At 41.3% G+C, this 14,594-nt stretch overlaps 1 protein-coding gene across 4 annotated transcripts in view; it reads left to right on the top strand.

Annotated features, from left to right (window-relative positions):
- Window positions 1–13,107: 13,107 nt before the first annotated feature.
- Window positions 13,108–14,594, top strand: part of LOC113039737 (phosphofurin acidic cluster sorting protein 2) — a 51,369-nt gene continuing 49,882 nt past the window's right edge. For all 4 annotated transcript variants that reach the window (XM_026197792.1, XM_026197790.1, XM_026197791.1 and 1 more), the window contains exon 1: window positions 13,108–13,514. In XM_026197792.1, the coding sequence (XP_026053577.1) occupies window positions 13,291–13,514 (224 nt within the window). In that variant the 5' untranslated portion in view covers window positions 13,108–13,290. The remainder of the gene's footprint in view (window positions 13,515–14,594) is intronic.

Raw genomic sequence — 14,594 nt, 5'->3', positions numbered from 1 at the left:
ACAACAGCCCAGGCTGATGATCTAACCAGAAGGACTTCCATCCCTTCAGTGCACAGGTCCTGCATATTCAATGAACACTATAGAAACTGCTTCAAATGTTAATTATTTTATTTAATTATTTTATTTACTATGTTTTAATCTTGATTATTCACTGGTCTCACAGCATTTCTTTAATTTCTGTGTTTTAACTAACTCTCTCAATCTGCTTTTCAATAGGTACCAGTCCAGCCTCATGTCTTAAAGAAAAAATAATAACTTTGACAGACAGAAGTGAGTACTTGACTCACCAATCAGATAAACATGGAGCTGGATTTGGCATAGTAAGACTGTTTCATTAAACAACTAGGGGAAAGTGCATAACTAAATACTTGACAACAATGCTGAGCTCTTTGGGAAAGAAGAGAATAAATAAATAAATGAAAAAGGGTATCTTGATGAACAATAGAAAAATATATATTGTTGAGAAAATATAAATATTGGTCACTCCATTTTGTTTAAAGGTAATTTTCTAAGGTAAAACTGAATAAAATAATATTGAATAAAAGATTATTCCAAAGATCCAAAATCATGTAATCACATATACTGTCATCACTGGGGATAACCAGATGGAAATGTTGATGGTCATGGATCCAAGATTTACAGAGATCTCCAATCCTCTTCTCAGAGTCGCTCATGAGCAATAACAAAAAAGTATTTGACTAAACTTTAAATTAGACAAACACATGACATTTGAGAAATTATAATTGGCTCTCTCAAATGCCCAATGCCTAGGCCTAATATTCTAAACAAATTAATCTATGAGATTTTGGAAAAAGGAAGGAAAGAAAGAAAAGAAAAGTTTTTGGCAAAAAAAAAAAAAAAGGGGGAGTGAAAGTGTGTGAAAAAGTATGAATGATGGTGTTGTATGGCATGAAAGAGAGTGTCTGACGAGACACTGAGGCAATTCAATAAATTTGCCCAAACAGCTGTATACAAATTTGAATGTGGGCCCACAGGGCAAATTTATGCCCAGAAAAATAATGACCATGGATGAATTTGGTTAAGTTTCCTGGTCAGTACCAAGGTCTTTGTTGTGGCAGAAAGAAAAACACTGCCACACATGCTCAGCGTATAACATGGGAAGGCAGAGCAAAGCAAGCTTGCTCTGTCCACCCCACATTTAACTTTCTTTTCAGCATATCATGATGGAGCTGATTGTGTCAAAAGGATGAAATACTGTCTTTCTAAATGTTAAAATAAATACAGTGGGTTGAGTGTTTTCCAGGGCAAAAGGCCTATGCTACTGAGCAAGATAGGCCTAGATAAATTTTCCAGTGATATAGTGGAACTCAGTTTACAAAACAAAGAGACAACTAAATAAGCAAATTGTTGAGAATAAAATTTAAAGGAATTAAAAAAAAAAAAAACAATAGTAACTGGAATTGTGAAAACTCAAAAAGGGGCCAAGACAGCCCTCAACCCACATTACATTTCCACAGGTCACACCAAGAAGGACGACTGGCATAATGAACAAATTAGCATGCTTGATAACACTAACAAAAAATTCTTAAGTTTTCCATTTACAGGTGACAGCAGTTCCAGTAAGACCAAGGAATGCTTCGCCCCATCATAGAGAACCAGTGAGGGTGCAGAAATGATCTCAAGAGAGCCTTGCATGAATCAGAAAAACGGTTACAGAGTGACACCTGAGTTCACATCTCTAACCTTAAAATACGCCAACCAGCTTCAACAACTCCACACAGCATGAAGTGAGGGATGAAGGGCGTGCTAGTAACGACCCACCCTTGCCAACGAGGGAAAGACCATTGCAACGACTCGCAAAGAGTCTCCCTGGTGAAGATGGAATGAGAGAGTGATGGGACTGCTACTGAGATCAAAATACTTGGGTGCAGATATGAGCCAACAAATAGAAAAGAAAAGGTGGAAAGAGAATTTTAAGTAATGGTAGATGAAGAATTTGAAGGTTATGAGAAGGGAAATATGGATGTAGGAAGATTTGAAGGGAAAATAAAGCAATTGGATGCAACAAATAGAATGAAAAAAGCAAAATAGAAAATTGAAGAAGGAAAAGTATGTGTTATGTTTTGGGGAAAATGCTGTATTTATAGAAGGGAACATTTAATGAAGTAATGATCAAATTGAACAGGCTAAGAATAGTAGATAAAGAAAATGTTGGAAAAGATAATAAAATGTAAGACTGGTTCGATTTACAGTTAGGAACATGTAGAGCATAGATTATAACTAAATAGGGAAAGTTTTTAGGAATTGCATTATTGACAGGATATTTACTATTTTACTGTATATTTTCTTATATTGAGGTCACTAGTCAAAGCCACAGTTAAGCAAATTAAATTCAAAGATATCAAGATAATGGGAAATTGATACATAAGGTATCTAAGCTGAAGATCAACTCTTATAATCTTGTGATATTCAATGTGTGATGTGATTTGTATTTGTATGTGTATGTATCTTTATGCCTTTTATACAAAACTGTGAGAACCAGGCAAATGCTGAACCATTTGCACATTCATGCTTTTAACATTGTTTACTATTAAAGAGGGGTTAGGGAGACTGGATCTTTTACTCACTCCATGTCAAATTAGGAGAGAGATGTTTGTCCAGTAATCCTTCAGAGTGGAATTTCATAATCTAGTCACTGGTGATAATACAATGTGACTTATTTAGTCACTAGGTAGTGTAAATAATATGACTGGATTATGGAGTAGCACTCTGGATAAGAATAATAAAATGTGAGACTTATTAAGTCTCAAAGGGGAGAATATGTGGAAGATTTTTATTAGTAAGATTTTAATCAATAAAGAATAATCAATGTGAATCTAGCCATTTTTGTTGCTAGTTGTTTTTCCATTATAATCCTATAGGTAATGGAGAGAAAGGAAGATGTTTACGTGCTGGAATGTTCAGAACTGAGGAGAAACATATGGCCAGGAAGGGCCTGTGTTTAGAGTAAATCAAGCAAGGGGGCCTCTCCTCCCTAGGGAGGGATCAAAATTGCAAGCATAAGGAAAAGTTTGACTATTTGAAAACGCCCCATATAGTGTATATAAGGAGAAACCAAATTGCATTTCGGGAGATCTCCTTGCAACGAGCTCTCGGCTTTGTTTTGCTTAAAATAAAGTCTTTTCTTCTGAGAGAAAAATCCCTGACTGAGTTCGATTCTTTGGAGAACCGGCAAAATACACCACAATAATTCAAGAAAAAATATGCTCTGGCCATGAAAACATTATCCTATCATTATGATAAATTTAGTTTCTAAATTTAAACAGCATGTAGCTAAGATCAGACATCTCATTGACTCGTAATGTGAGCATGTTAGACAAAGGCAATCATGGATATATATGGGTTTTTAATAATTGAACTAATAATACATCAAACAACAAATCGCACACAGTAAATAAGCATAGGACAATACAGACAGTAAACTTTGTACAAGACATAACGGAATCCAAATAAGGGAGAGAAAGAGAGAGAGAGAGAGAGAGAGAGAAAGAGAGAGAAAGAGAATGAATGAGAGAGGAGGGAGGTGAGAGAGAGCGACAGAGATCACAGAATGAGCTCAGGTATGAAAATCACAGACAGTAACCCTTAGCCAACACGAATCAAATCATAGACCAACTTTAAAGCAGCATTTAAACCTCCATAGAAAACGATACTTGCAAGTGTCCAGTGTGTGTGGCGTGAGACCGGCGAAATAATATGACTGGATTATGGAGTAGCACTCTGGATAAGAATAATAAAATGTGAGACTTATTATTACTTATTAATAAATGTGAGACACGCTCATGCTGCGCTGGAGCTTGGCATGAGCGTGGTCTCTTTGTCTTCCGGCCCGGGGCTGCTGTGGAATCGCCTGTATTTGAAAGGTTCAACAAACAATATTCCAGAATTCGTCTTCCTTGTGTGGAGAGGCGAATAGTTGAATAAACTTAGTAAAGAAAACAAAACAAAACAACGAATACTAAAGCTTCCGAAGGAGCCATGAGAATGGCTGTCCTCTCAGCCCCTGTGCTGAGGGGGACGGCGATAGGAGCGTGGCCCCAGGCCACGCAGAGGGACGAGCGGGAGCGACAAGGATCGAAGCAGGAGAGCAGCGTGTAAGAGAACGAAGAGAGGGCGGACCTTGTTCGGTCAGCTCTTATGGCTTGAGATGATTCACGACTCTGTTCGAGTGAACAACCAATGAACGTCCGCGATCTGAAGCGGGAAAAAGTTCCTTTGTCTCTGTGGAAACACCCACCCTAATAACTTAGGCTTGTCAGATCTCAGCAGTGATATTCTAGAAAGTTCGTAATTCAAGATTAATACATTTTTACACACCTTTTATACAGGTGGATAGTTGGGTCACAACATGACAATTCCAAAAACACCAAACAGTACATATATAACCAATAGAAACACAAAGTTACATTCAAATGCAGAATTACACACATTTAACGTTTGATTAGCACACAATAAAAAACTGCAGATTCTCCAATTTATATGGGGAATCTCTAATGCACCAAAAGCAATACTTAATAATAATAATAATAATAATAATTCTTTACATTTATATAGCGCTTTTCTAGACACTCAAAGCGCTTTACATAGACAGGGGGTATCTCCTCATCCACCACCAGTGTGCAGCATCCACCTGGATGATGCGACGGCAGCCATATTGCGCCAGAACGCCCACCACACACCAGCTTACTGGTGGAGAGGAGACAGAGTGATGAAGCCAATCAGTAGATATGGGGATTGTTAGGAGGCCATGGTGGTCAGAGACCAATGGGCGAATTTAGCCAGGATGCCGAGGTCACACCTCTACTCTTTCCGAAAGACATCCTCTAATACACTGAGACCACATTGAAAAAGTAATAGTTTAGGATACATTGAGAAAAAGGTACCGGTGAATGGGCTCTTTCCTGTCCTGTTGGCCAGTGGGGTCATAAAGTTTAATGAGCTGGTCAGGGGTAGGGTTACAGACTCATGATTCTTATTTGAGAACATTAAAATTAGGATAAACATTTCCAAAATATAAGCTAGTAAAATTATAATCCTTGCATAACAAGGATTAACCATTGTACGCACAAACATATTCAAAATACATATTATTAATAAAATGACGAAGGTAAGGAACTTTAAGAAAGGTTTCTTTTTGTGTGTGTGTTGGAATGTGGGTGGGGGTTTTGTGTCTCCTTTGAGGCTCGCACGGGTATCGTATATAATTTAAGTCCAGCCAGGCTGGCACCAGGCCAGGCATTTAGTGTAAAAAGGTTTCATGTTATATGCCTGAATTTAACCCATGAATCGATGACCTGTAAATGCATTACACTTGTGCATGAAACTCGCATTTCTCTGCCTTGACAAAAAGCCCATTCTCTAGCAACCTCTGAAGCACTCATCGGACGTGCTACACATGTTCCTGGAGAGAAGAAGAAAAAATCAATATGTCGTCCAGGTAGACATATATAAACTGATCAATCATATCTCGCAGCACGTCATTAACGAGTGCCTGGAAGACCGGAGTTGGAAAGCCCGAAGGGCATGACCAAATATTCAAAGTGCCCTCTGGGGGTATTAAAGGCGTAAGTCCAGTTTTGTGAAAATTGACACTCCCTGCAACCTCTCGAAGGCCAAAGACATCAACGGCAAAGGATAAGTATTCTTTACCGTGATGTTGTTTAGTCCCCGGTAATCAATACAAGGTCACAAAAAAGAACCTTGCCCCCGCAGGAGAAGAGGAAGGGCAGATGAACTTCAAAGCTAGAGAATCAGAAATATATTTCTCCATAGCCTCCCTCTCCGGAACAGAAAGTGAATATAATTTGCCTTTAGGCGGAGACTTACCTGACAATAAATTTATGGCACAGTCATAGGGACGATGCGGAGGAAGAGAAGCAGCATGAGACTTACTGAACACTTCCTTCAGATGGAGGTACTCCGCGGGCACGTTAGACAAATTCACCGCCTCCTCCTGTAACACAGACATGGACACAGACGGACAGGCAGACACTAAACAAGACTCATGACACTTTTTACACCAGGAATGAATGGAATTGGAGGACCAGTCTATTTTAGGGTTATGGAGGAGGAGCCAAGGGTGACCGAGGACTATGGGTGCCAGGAGAGAGTCAAGTATGTGGAAGGAAATGGTTTCAGAGTGATTGCCAGATGTGATGAGGGTGATGTCTTCAGTGATGTGCGAAATGGGAGGGAGTTTCTGTCCATTGAGGGCGTGAACTGTGATAAGGTGTGGAAGGGGTCTGTGGGGAATGTTAAGCTTGTGTACCAGTGTGCTGTCCATGAAATTACCTTCTGCCCCTGAGTCCAGTAGTGCTTGACAGTGGTGGGTCTGTGCTGACCACCTCAGTCTTACCGAGAGGAGCATAGATGATGATGATGATGATGATGATGGTGAAAAGGGTCTTCTCGGTGGAGATCCCACCCGATAGTAGCCCCATACGTCCTACCGGGCATGGCCTTTTACCGGACAGGTGTAGGCTTGATGTCCGGCTCCCCCACAGTAGAGGCACATCCGAGGGACCTTCGCCTCTCCTTCTCCTCCCGGGAAAGCCGAGCTCGCCCTACCTGCATGGGCTCGTGATCGTAGGAGGGGCTGGCCACGTCTCCGCCGCTGATTCGCACGTCCGCCAGTGTCCTGGATGTGGTGCTGGGTAAGCTCCTCCTCTCCATCCACGTCAGACTTGCGTCGACCCGCAAGGCCAGTTCGATTAGTCCGTTGAGGGACGTGGGGAGATCCAGGGCATAGATCTCCTTCTGGACACGGTCAGCCAGCCCATGCAGGAACATGTCCCACTGCGCCTCCTCGTTCCTATGACACTCCACCACCAGGGTCTGGAACACGATGGAATAGTCCGAGACGGATCTCTCATGCTGGCTCCTCCACCAGCCTCCTGGCCACCTCACGTCCGGCGACGGCCCGATCGAAGACCCGTCTCATCTCGGCGGAGAGTGCCTGAAACGAGACGCAGCATGGATCCTGGTTCTCCCACACCGCTGTCCCCCATAATTCCGCCCTCCCAGAAAGTAAAGTCAGCACAAAGGCTACCTTGGCCCTTTCATTAGTGAAGGTTCTGGGCTGCAGGGAAAAGTGCATGTCACAGCGGGTTAAAAATGCTCTACAGAAGCTGGGCTCACCTGAGTACGTCTCCGAGATCGGGAGACGTGGTTCCGGCTGGGAGGGGGTCTCCGATGGTACTGGGAGAACAGGCGGTGTGCACGGTGCAGTGGGAGCTCGTAGTGGCTGGAACTGTTGAGTGAGCTCGGACACCTGCGTCACCAAGGCTTGAACCGCGCGACCAGTGTCATTAAGATTCCTCTCCTGGGAGTCCATCCTCCGCTGCCTCCATGATGGTCAGATAGTTCTGTAACGATTGGTATGGAAGACAGGAGGCAAATGCAAATTAACAGAGTTTAATATAAAGGGATGTGATGGATGAAGGTTGGAGAGTGACGCAGGGACCCCGATAGCAGCACAGACTGGTGAGTAGGTGGGTTGAGTGTGCTGGTAGAGATGACGGTGGTGGTAGATCCGTGAGAGGTGAAGATAATCTGTGGGTGAATAGAACAATCCAGAGACGGCCGAACAGGAGACAAAGCAAGGGCAAGAATACGAGAAACTGAACAGAGATAAAACACGGGGGACCTCAAACAACGATCTGACAAACAAGAGACGAAAGACAGGGCGTTAAATAGGCTGTTGGAATGAGCTGCACCCACATGAAACAATCAACATGACGTAACATGAATACAGCAGGAGACGGTGCATTCATGAACCGTGACAATTAAGTTCTGTATCAGTTACAAATTGTCACTACTTACCTATAAGGCCCTAAATGGTTTAGCTCCTGCGTACCTAACTAGCCTTAAACCATGCTACAATCCATCACACTCCCTAAGGTCACAAAATTTGGCTCCCAATCTATGCAATAGCCTTCATGATAATGTTAGGGATTCAGACACACTCTCTCTGTTTAAATCTAGATTAAAAATGCATCTCTTTCGCCAAGCATTCGAATAATGTATCTCTTAAATTGTGAGTGTAGTTGCATCTGATTAAATGCGCATTCTCATTCTTTAGCTTGGGATAAACTAATTAATTTTACTTTGTTGGAACAGCATCTATGCTAATGATGTCTCTATTTGTTTCTCTGTTTCTTCTGGATCTGAATCCGCAAACAGAACTAACAAATATTGCTACAAGAGTAACTGCATCATATAATAATTGCTGTTAATAATGTTCATCGTCTGGCTGACTACGTCTTGTATAAATTTTTCTGAAAAATCCTGTCATATGTGCACAAACTGACAGTCAGCACTTATAAGCTACTACTAAATATTGTATAAATTAAATTTTCTGTAAAGTTGCTTTGTAAAGATTTGTATTGTAAAAAAGCGCTATACAAATAAACTTTAAATGAACTTAGTTCCAGCCCTGATCAAACTCACCTGCCTGTAACTTTATAGTAATCATAAATACCTTGATTAGCTTGTTCAGGTTTGTTTGATTAGGGTTGGACCTAGACGGCTGCATTGGGATGAACCAACTGAAAATCATAGTGGACATTACTGAGTGCACTCATTCAATCCCATAATGCACCACAATAATGAGCATACAACCAAAGAATGTCTAATATGGCGAGAAGTTTCACTCTTACTACACTTCCGGCTTCTGAACTGGTTGCAGTTCCACTCTGATTCCATATGAGGGCACTCACAAGACTAGTGCAGAATGAATGGAGGTCAATGGCGGTATACCCCTCAAAATCCACTTTTCTCAGGATATAATATTTTGTTTAGTAATTTGAATGTTGTATTCGAAAGGACATGCAAGGAAATTACACATTGCTGGGTGTTAGATTTTTTAGAGTCACTTATTTGCTTTAAAAAGTCTTTTAAATGTCAATGACGTCATACACATCATACGACCAGAGATACTGCTTTACGGCAATCCTTCAGTCACTTTGGTGCTTTCAGAGAATGTCTATGGTGCTTTCCAGAACCGTTGAAAAATTAATTATTTAACGGCTCTGGTGCTTTCGTGCTCTGCACGCACTTTTCTCTCGAGGCATCGACAACACAGCTGACACAGGTAAATACACATGCTAGAACAGTTTTTGTTTTGTCGTTTTGAAAGACAACGCCGAAAATACACACACAATGGTCGTTGGATGTTTGGCGATGTAGCTGTCTATCAGTTATCCATCAGCTGGCTGTCAAGCCTTATTCATTATCATCATCATCATTTCTCTTCATCCCCTATGGGACATAAGGCTTCAATGAGCACTCTCCATTGTATTCGGTCCCTGGCAGCATGTTGGGCCTCTCCCCATGACAGGTACATCTGTTCCAGCTCTTGTGTCACAGTACTGCGCCGGGTGGTTTTGGGTCTGCCTGGTTTTCTTTTACCAGGTGGTTTCCATCTTAGGGCGACTTTTGTGATGCTGTCCTGCTCCATCCTTAACATGTGTCCTATACATCTCTAGCGTCTTCGTGTTATCTCCTTGGTGATACTCCAGCTTCCCGTTTTCTTGTACAATTCATTGTTGGAGATCTTATTAGGCCAAAAAATCTGACATATTCGTCGGAGGCATCCATTATGGAACACTTCCATTCTCCTCATGTCGGTTTTGATAACTGGCCAGCTCTCTGAACTGTACAGCAGAACAGACTTTACATTACAGTTATATAGGATCATCTTCGTTTTAAGGCTGTATTGTTTTGATCTCCATATAAAACGGAGTTGGGAGAAGGCACCCTGAGCCTTTCCCAGCCTTGCTTTAATATCTTTAGATGCCCCAGTGTCCTTACTGATGAGACTGCCCAGATAGGTGAAATTTTCCACAAACTCAAGTGGTTCCTCATTAACAAGGATGGGTGCTGTGGGAATGGAATTGACACACATCACTTCTGTTATGGAGGTGTTAATACTGAGCCCAACTTGTCTGGCAAAGTTGTTCAGCCTATCAGTTTTAGCCTGCATGTTGTACAGGTTGGTTGATAGGAGAGCAAGATCATCAGCGAAGTCAAGATCTTCCAGCTGGGAGAGCAGAGTCCACTGGATGCCTCTGGGTCTGTCTGCTATGGTGTTGGTTGTGATCCAGTCTATGGCGACCAGGAAGAGGATAGGGGAGATGATGCACCCTTGTCTCACTCCAGACTGCACAGGAAACTACTCAGAGAGGTGATTTCCCATAATGACACTACACTTAAAATGTTCATAGAATGTTTTTATGATTGAGATGATCTTTGATGGTATTCCATAGGATTGCAGTATCTTACAGAGGGTGTGTCGAAGGCCTTTGTCGAAGGCCTTCCTGAAGTCCACGAAGTTGATGTAGAGGGGTGTATTCCATTCAAAGCACTGCTCTATGATGTTACACAAAGCAAATATCTGGTCCATACATCCTCTTCCTTTCCTGAAGCCTGCTTGCTCCTGTCTAATTCTGGTGTCAATGGCTGTCTCCATGCGATTGAGAATGAGGACACTGCAGAACACCTTGCTTGGGATAGACAGAAGAGTAATTCCATGCCAGTTGTCACAGTTCTTAATGTTGCCTTTCTTGGGGACTTTGACAATGAGGCCTTTGGACCAATCTTCAGAGATGGTGTTACTGTTCCAGATGACTCTCACTTATCCCCAAGGCGTCCAGGTGGTATCTTTTCATCTCACTGAGGACTTGTGCTGTCTTGGTGGTCTCCCACATGGTACGGACATTCCATGTTCCAATTCGGATCTTGATTTTAGGTCCTAGTAGGCCCTCTTTCGCACTCCTGACTTCCCTTCGGATTTCATCAGGGATAGTCATACTGCCATCCGAAGAGTTTGGGTGACAAGGGTCTAGTATGGACCTGATGTAAGTAGCATTGCTCATTGTAGTTTCTGTAACAGTAGGTTTTTTACAGGGTGGCATTGTTAGCGCCATTCCCAACCCCCAACCTGGAGGGCCAGGTGCTGCCTTTCGTCTCACTCCTCACCCAAGACCAGTCTGGTATGGTTGAACCTACCAGGAGCCATAGGCTCCCTCCAGCATAGCTCTCAGGATCATAGAAGCATGCAAGCCTCTCCACCACGACAAGGTTGCAGCACACGGAGAAGTGTCAGGCCTTATTAGCTTTCAGCTATTAATTGTCGTAGGCTGTCAGCTAGCCATCAGCTGGCTAACAGCCCTTATTAGACATTCTGTTATCAGCTATGTGCCAATACTATACCATATGTATCCGGTATTTCTTAACACAAGAATAACACAACAAGTAGTCAAATTCAATTTATTTTCTGTGTAAATTTCTAAGTACATACATAACAATAGGCAGATAAAAAAACAAAAAAAGTTGCTGTGTTGAAAAAAAAAACTTGGACGAAAAAAGTCTGCCTTAATATTCTGATCCCGCTGATTGTGATTCGGATGCCATCAAGCGGTATCTCTGGTCATAATCAGTCCTTCAATGACAAACCACCATTCATTAGCAGAATTCTAGCGTGTTATGGGCAACAACAACTCAACCTGTAAGAAATCGTAAGGACATAAGTACTCGTTTGTTCAACTTTTGACCTATAACCCATGTTGAACTTGCAAAACCTACAATCAGATCTGAGATTTCTCAACGGCAATCGGCTGAAAGGGACAAATTTAGCTGTCTAGCCCCATAGACTCCCATTCATTTTGCACTTATGGCGATCGCCCTCAGTGGAACTCAATTTAATAGGGAGTGGGAAGGCTCTCCATAGACAGGCTCTGATACAACTGATGTACATTCAATGGCTAGAGAATACCAATAATGCACCTTGAGGGTAATGCCAAATGAATTACCACATCTCGCCAGAAGATGACGCCTGCAGTTGAACTGGTTTATCATTTCACTTTTCTTACCTGCTAAGGATCTTTGGGTGCACACACACACTGTTAGAGCTCAAACACACTACATTTAACCCGTTGTTTACATCCCTAACATTTGTTACAAAACAAACACACACATGCACATGATAAGAGGCCTATAAGAAGGCCTTAGGTTTACCCATCTCTTTGCCCAATGATGGTCATAAATACTGTCAATGAGTGAAAGAGTCACATGTATGAAAAAGATGAATACATAAAATTAGTGATTTTAATATATCTACAAATATCATATGTCCCACATTCCTGCTTCAGTTCCTTTAGTATGTGAATGTTAACAGCATTAATATGCAGGTAACGGAAGAGTAATTCGTCTGGGAAGTCAAAGCTCAAGCAATAATTTGCAACTCATTGCTTTTCTCTGTGAACTAGACGATATGTGATGCATCTCAGCTTTTCACAAACATGGAAGCAAAATTTCAGGGTTTTTTCATGATGCACAAATATTCATAATTTGAGTATGAGTCATTGTGCTGGAGGTATAAATTATGCCACTTTACAAATTATGACAGTGTTTAAATTCTAAAATTAAAGCACAGATGTTTGATTATTGAAGGATAAAGGCTAACTGCCCTCTCTGATTATTTTTTCCTGACACTGCACACAAGTATTGAACCGAAGCAGCAGATGAAGGCCAGGTTTGATCCTGAACCCATAAGACCACAGAGAAGGCAGAGAGAACATTCATGATTAAGACTTCAACATAAGGAACATTTCGCTTATAATTAAATTTTTATATCCTGAGGAAGAAAAAACACAAATGAATATTCATGAGGTGAGAATTTGAGGTTGTATTCACGTGTTCTTGGTCAAATTTCAGCGATTTTGTGATTAATTTGAGTCTTACCCTTTTATATTTATATTTATCTGGTTACACTAAACTACTTTTAGCAATATGTTTAAACTATTAGAAATTAATATATATATATATATATATATATATATATATATATATATATATATATATATATATATATATATATATATATAATAGTTAATTGTGTTGAAATTATATTGTGAAATCTTACGTTGTTCATGGTAATTAGTTCAAACGTAACAGGTTTATTCTCTTTTATAGGCCGCGCAGTTATTTACGAACGGTTCGCGAATCGGTTCGATTGAATTACTCATAAAAAACGACTCGTTAGCGAGTGGCCCGCTGAACTGGAAACGGAGCACGTGATTCAGCGCCGCCTGTCGGCCGAACGCAAATCACATCTGCTCCACATTTTTTCCTTCTGAAGCGAAGCTCCGCCTGTGACCATCGCAAATCTGTGTCTGTGAGAGATGAGCAGCAGCAGTGAACTGTCCGGACCGTGTGCATGAGAAGAGAGGTCCTCGACCATCGCAGTCCAGCTTGAGCGTCGGTTCGGTGATGGCCGCGGCTGTGGAGAGAGGAGGGGTCCGGGCCGCCTTCATGACCCCGGGCGTCGGTGCACCCGCTCCCGCACCCGCCGCCGCTGCGCCCGGAGGATCAGCCATGGCCGGAGCTGGGGGCTCGGGCTCCGGTGCGGCGGGTTTGGGTCCCATCATGCCTGTGCCTATGAATTTATTTGCAACGTGGGAGATTGACCGCTCATCTCCGAGCTGTGTTCCCAGGTAACGTACATCAAACCTAATGCTATTGTTCATGTGTTTAAATAAAGCTTAAGGACACGAATGCATTTCTTTACTTGCATGCTTTTCTGTGCATTCAACATGGGCTTTAACTTGCACCTTATGCTGAAAGAGGACAAAACAATATTCGTGCATTCAGTGTTGAGATGGTGATGTGTTTTGACACATACAAACATTAATATATGTTTATTTGATGCACATTTATGTTGGCAAGCGTCTATATAAACACAGGAAACATCTATAGCTAGATGAAAAGATTAATGTGAACGTTTTGTAAAGCGGGTCACACCAAATCAGTGTTGTGATGCTGGAAAACATAATATTTGGATCCATAATGACATGTGTCAAAGCGTTTATAAAGGTGCTTCTCTTGTGTTTAGATTGGTTTATATACACAGAAAAACACAACATGTTCCGGGTGTCATATATAACACACCCACTGAAGTTAAAAGCATTGCAAAGACATGGCAGTGTGTTTGGATCATGCTTAGTTTAGATGTCCTGAAAACTGACTTTCAAAACCTATAGGAAGGTTTTTTAGTGCCTTTCTTCAGATATATGCCATCAACATGCCATTTAGTCTCATCATAGTGCATTAATATCATTTAAGTGCAACTCTGTTTTGTGTTCAAAATGATAATGGAGCATGTTTTTTAAGAGCTGTGTTAATTGCACGGAAGCCTTTTAAGTCTGAAGCAATCAGTGGTCTCAAAAGCCCTTTTGTATTCATTACAGTAAAATCAATGCAAATGTGTGCTTGTTATAATGACCATGAGTGTCATTTGTTTATAGAAATATGCAAATTCAGGCTTTTGAATGAAGTTTTCAGTCATTCAGTTTTATAGTATGATTCTATGATCAGTTTTTAACAGTTATAAATGCTGCATTACATGTTCATAGCTGCTGTTGACTATGTAGAAAGCCAGCGTATCTCTTAGGGTTTGATAAAATCACTTTTGGCGTGCTTGACTTGTTTGTAAGTGAAAGCATCATCCCAGTATTTACAATATCAGTATGCTATTCCATTTCCTCTTGGCCTAATGAATTCATGATGCATTTCGT

Source organism: Carassius auratus, chromosome 22, assembly GCF_003368295.1.
Source record: "Carassius auratus strain Wakin chromosome 22, ASM336829v1, whole genome shotgun sequence".
Classification (NCBI taxonomy): Eukaryota; Metazoa; Chordata; class Actinopteri; order Cypriniformes; family Cyprinidae; genus Carassius; species Carassius auratus.
The sequence above is the reverse complement of the archived record's forward strand: the minus strand, read 5'-3'. Positions and strand labels throughout refer to the sequence as shown.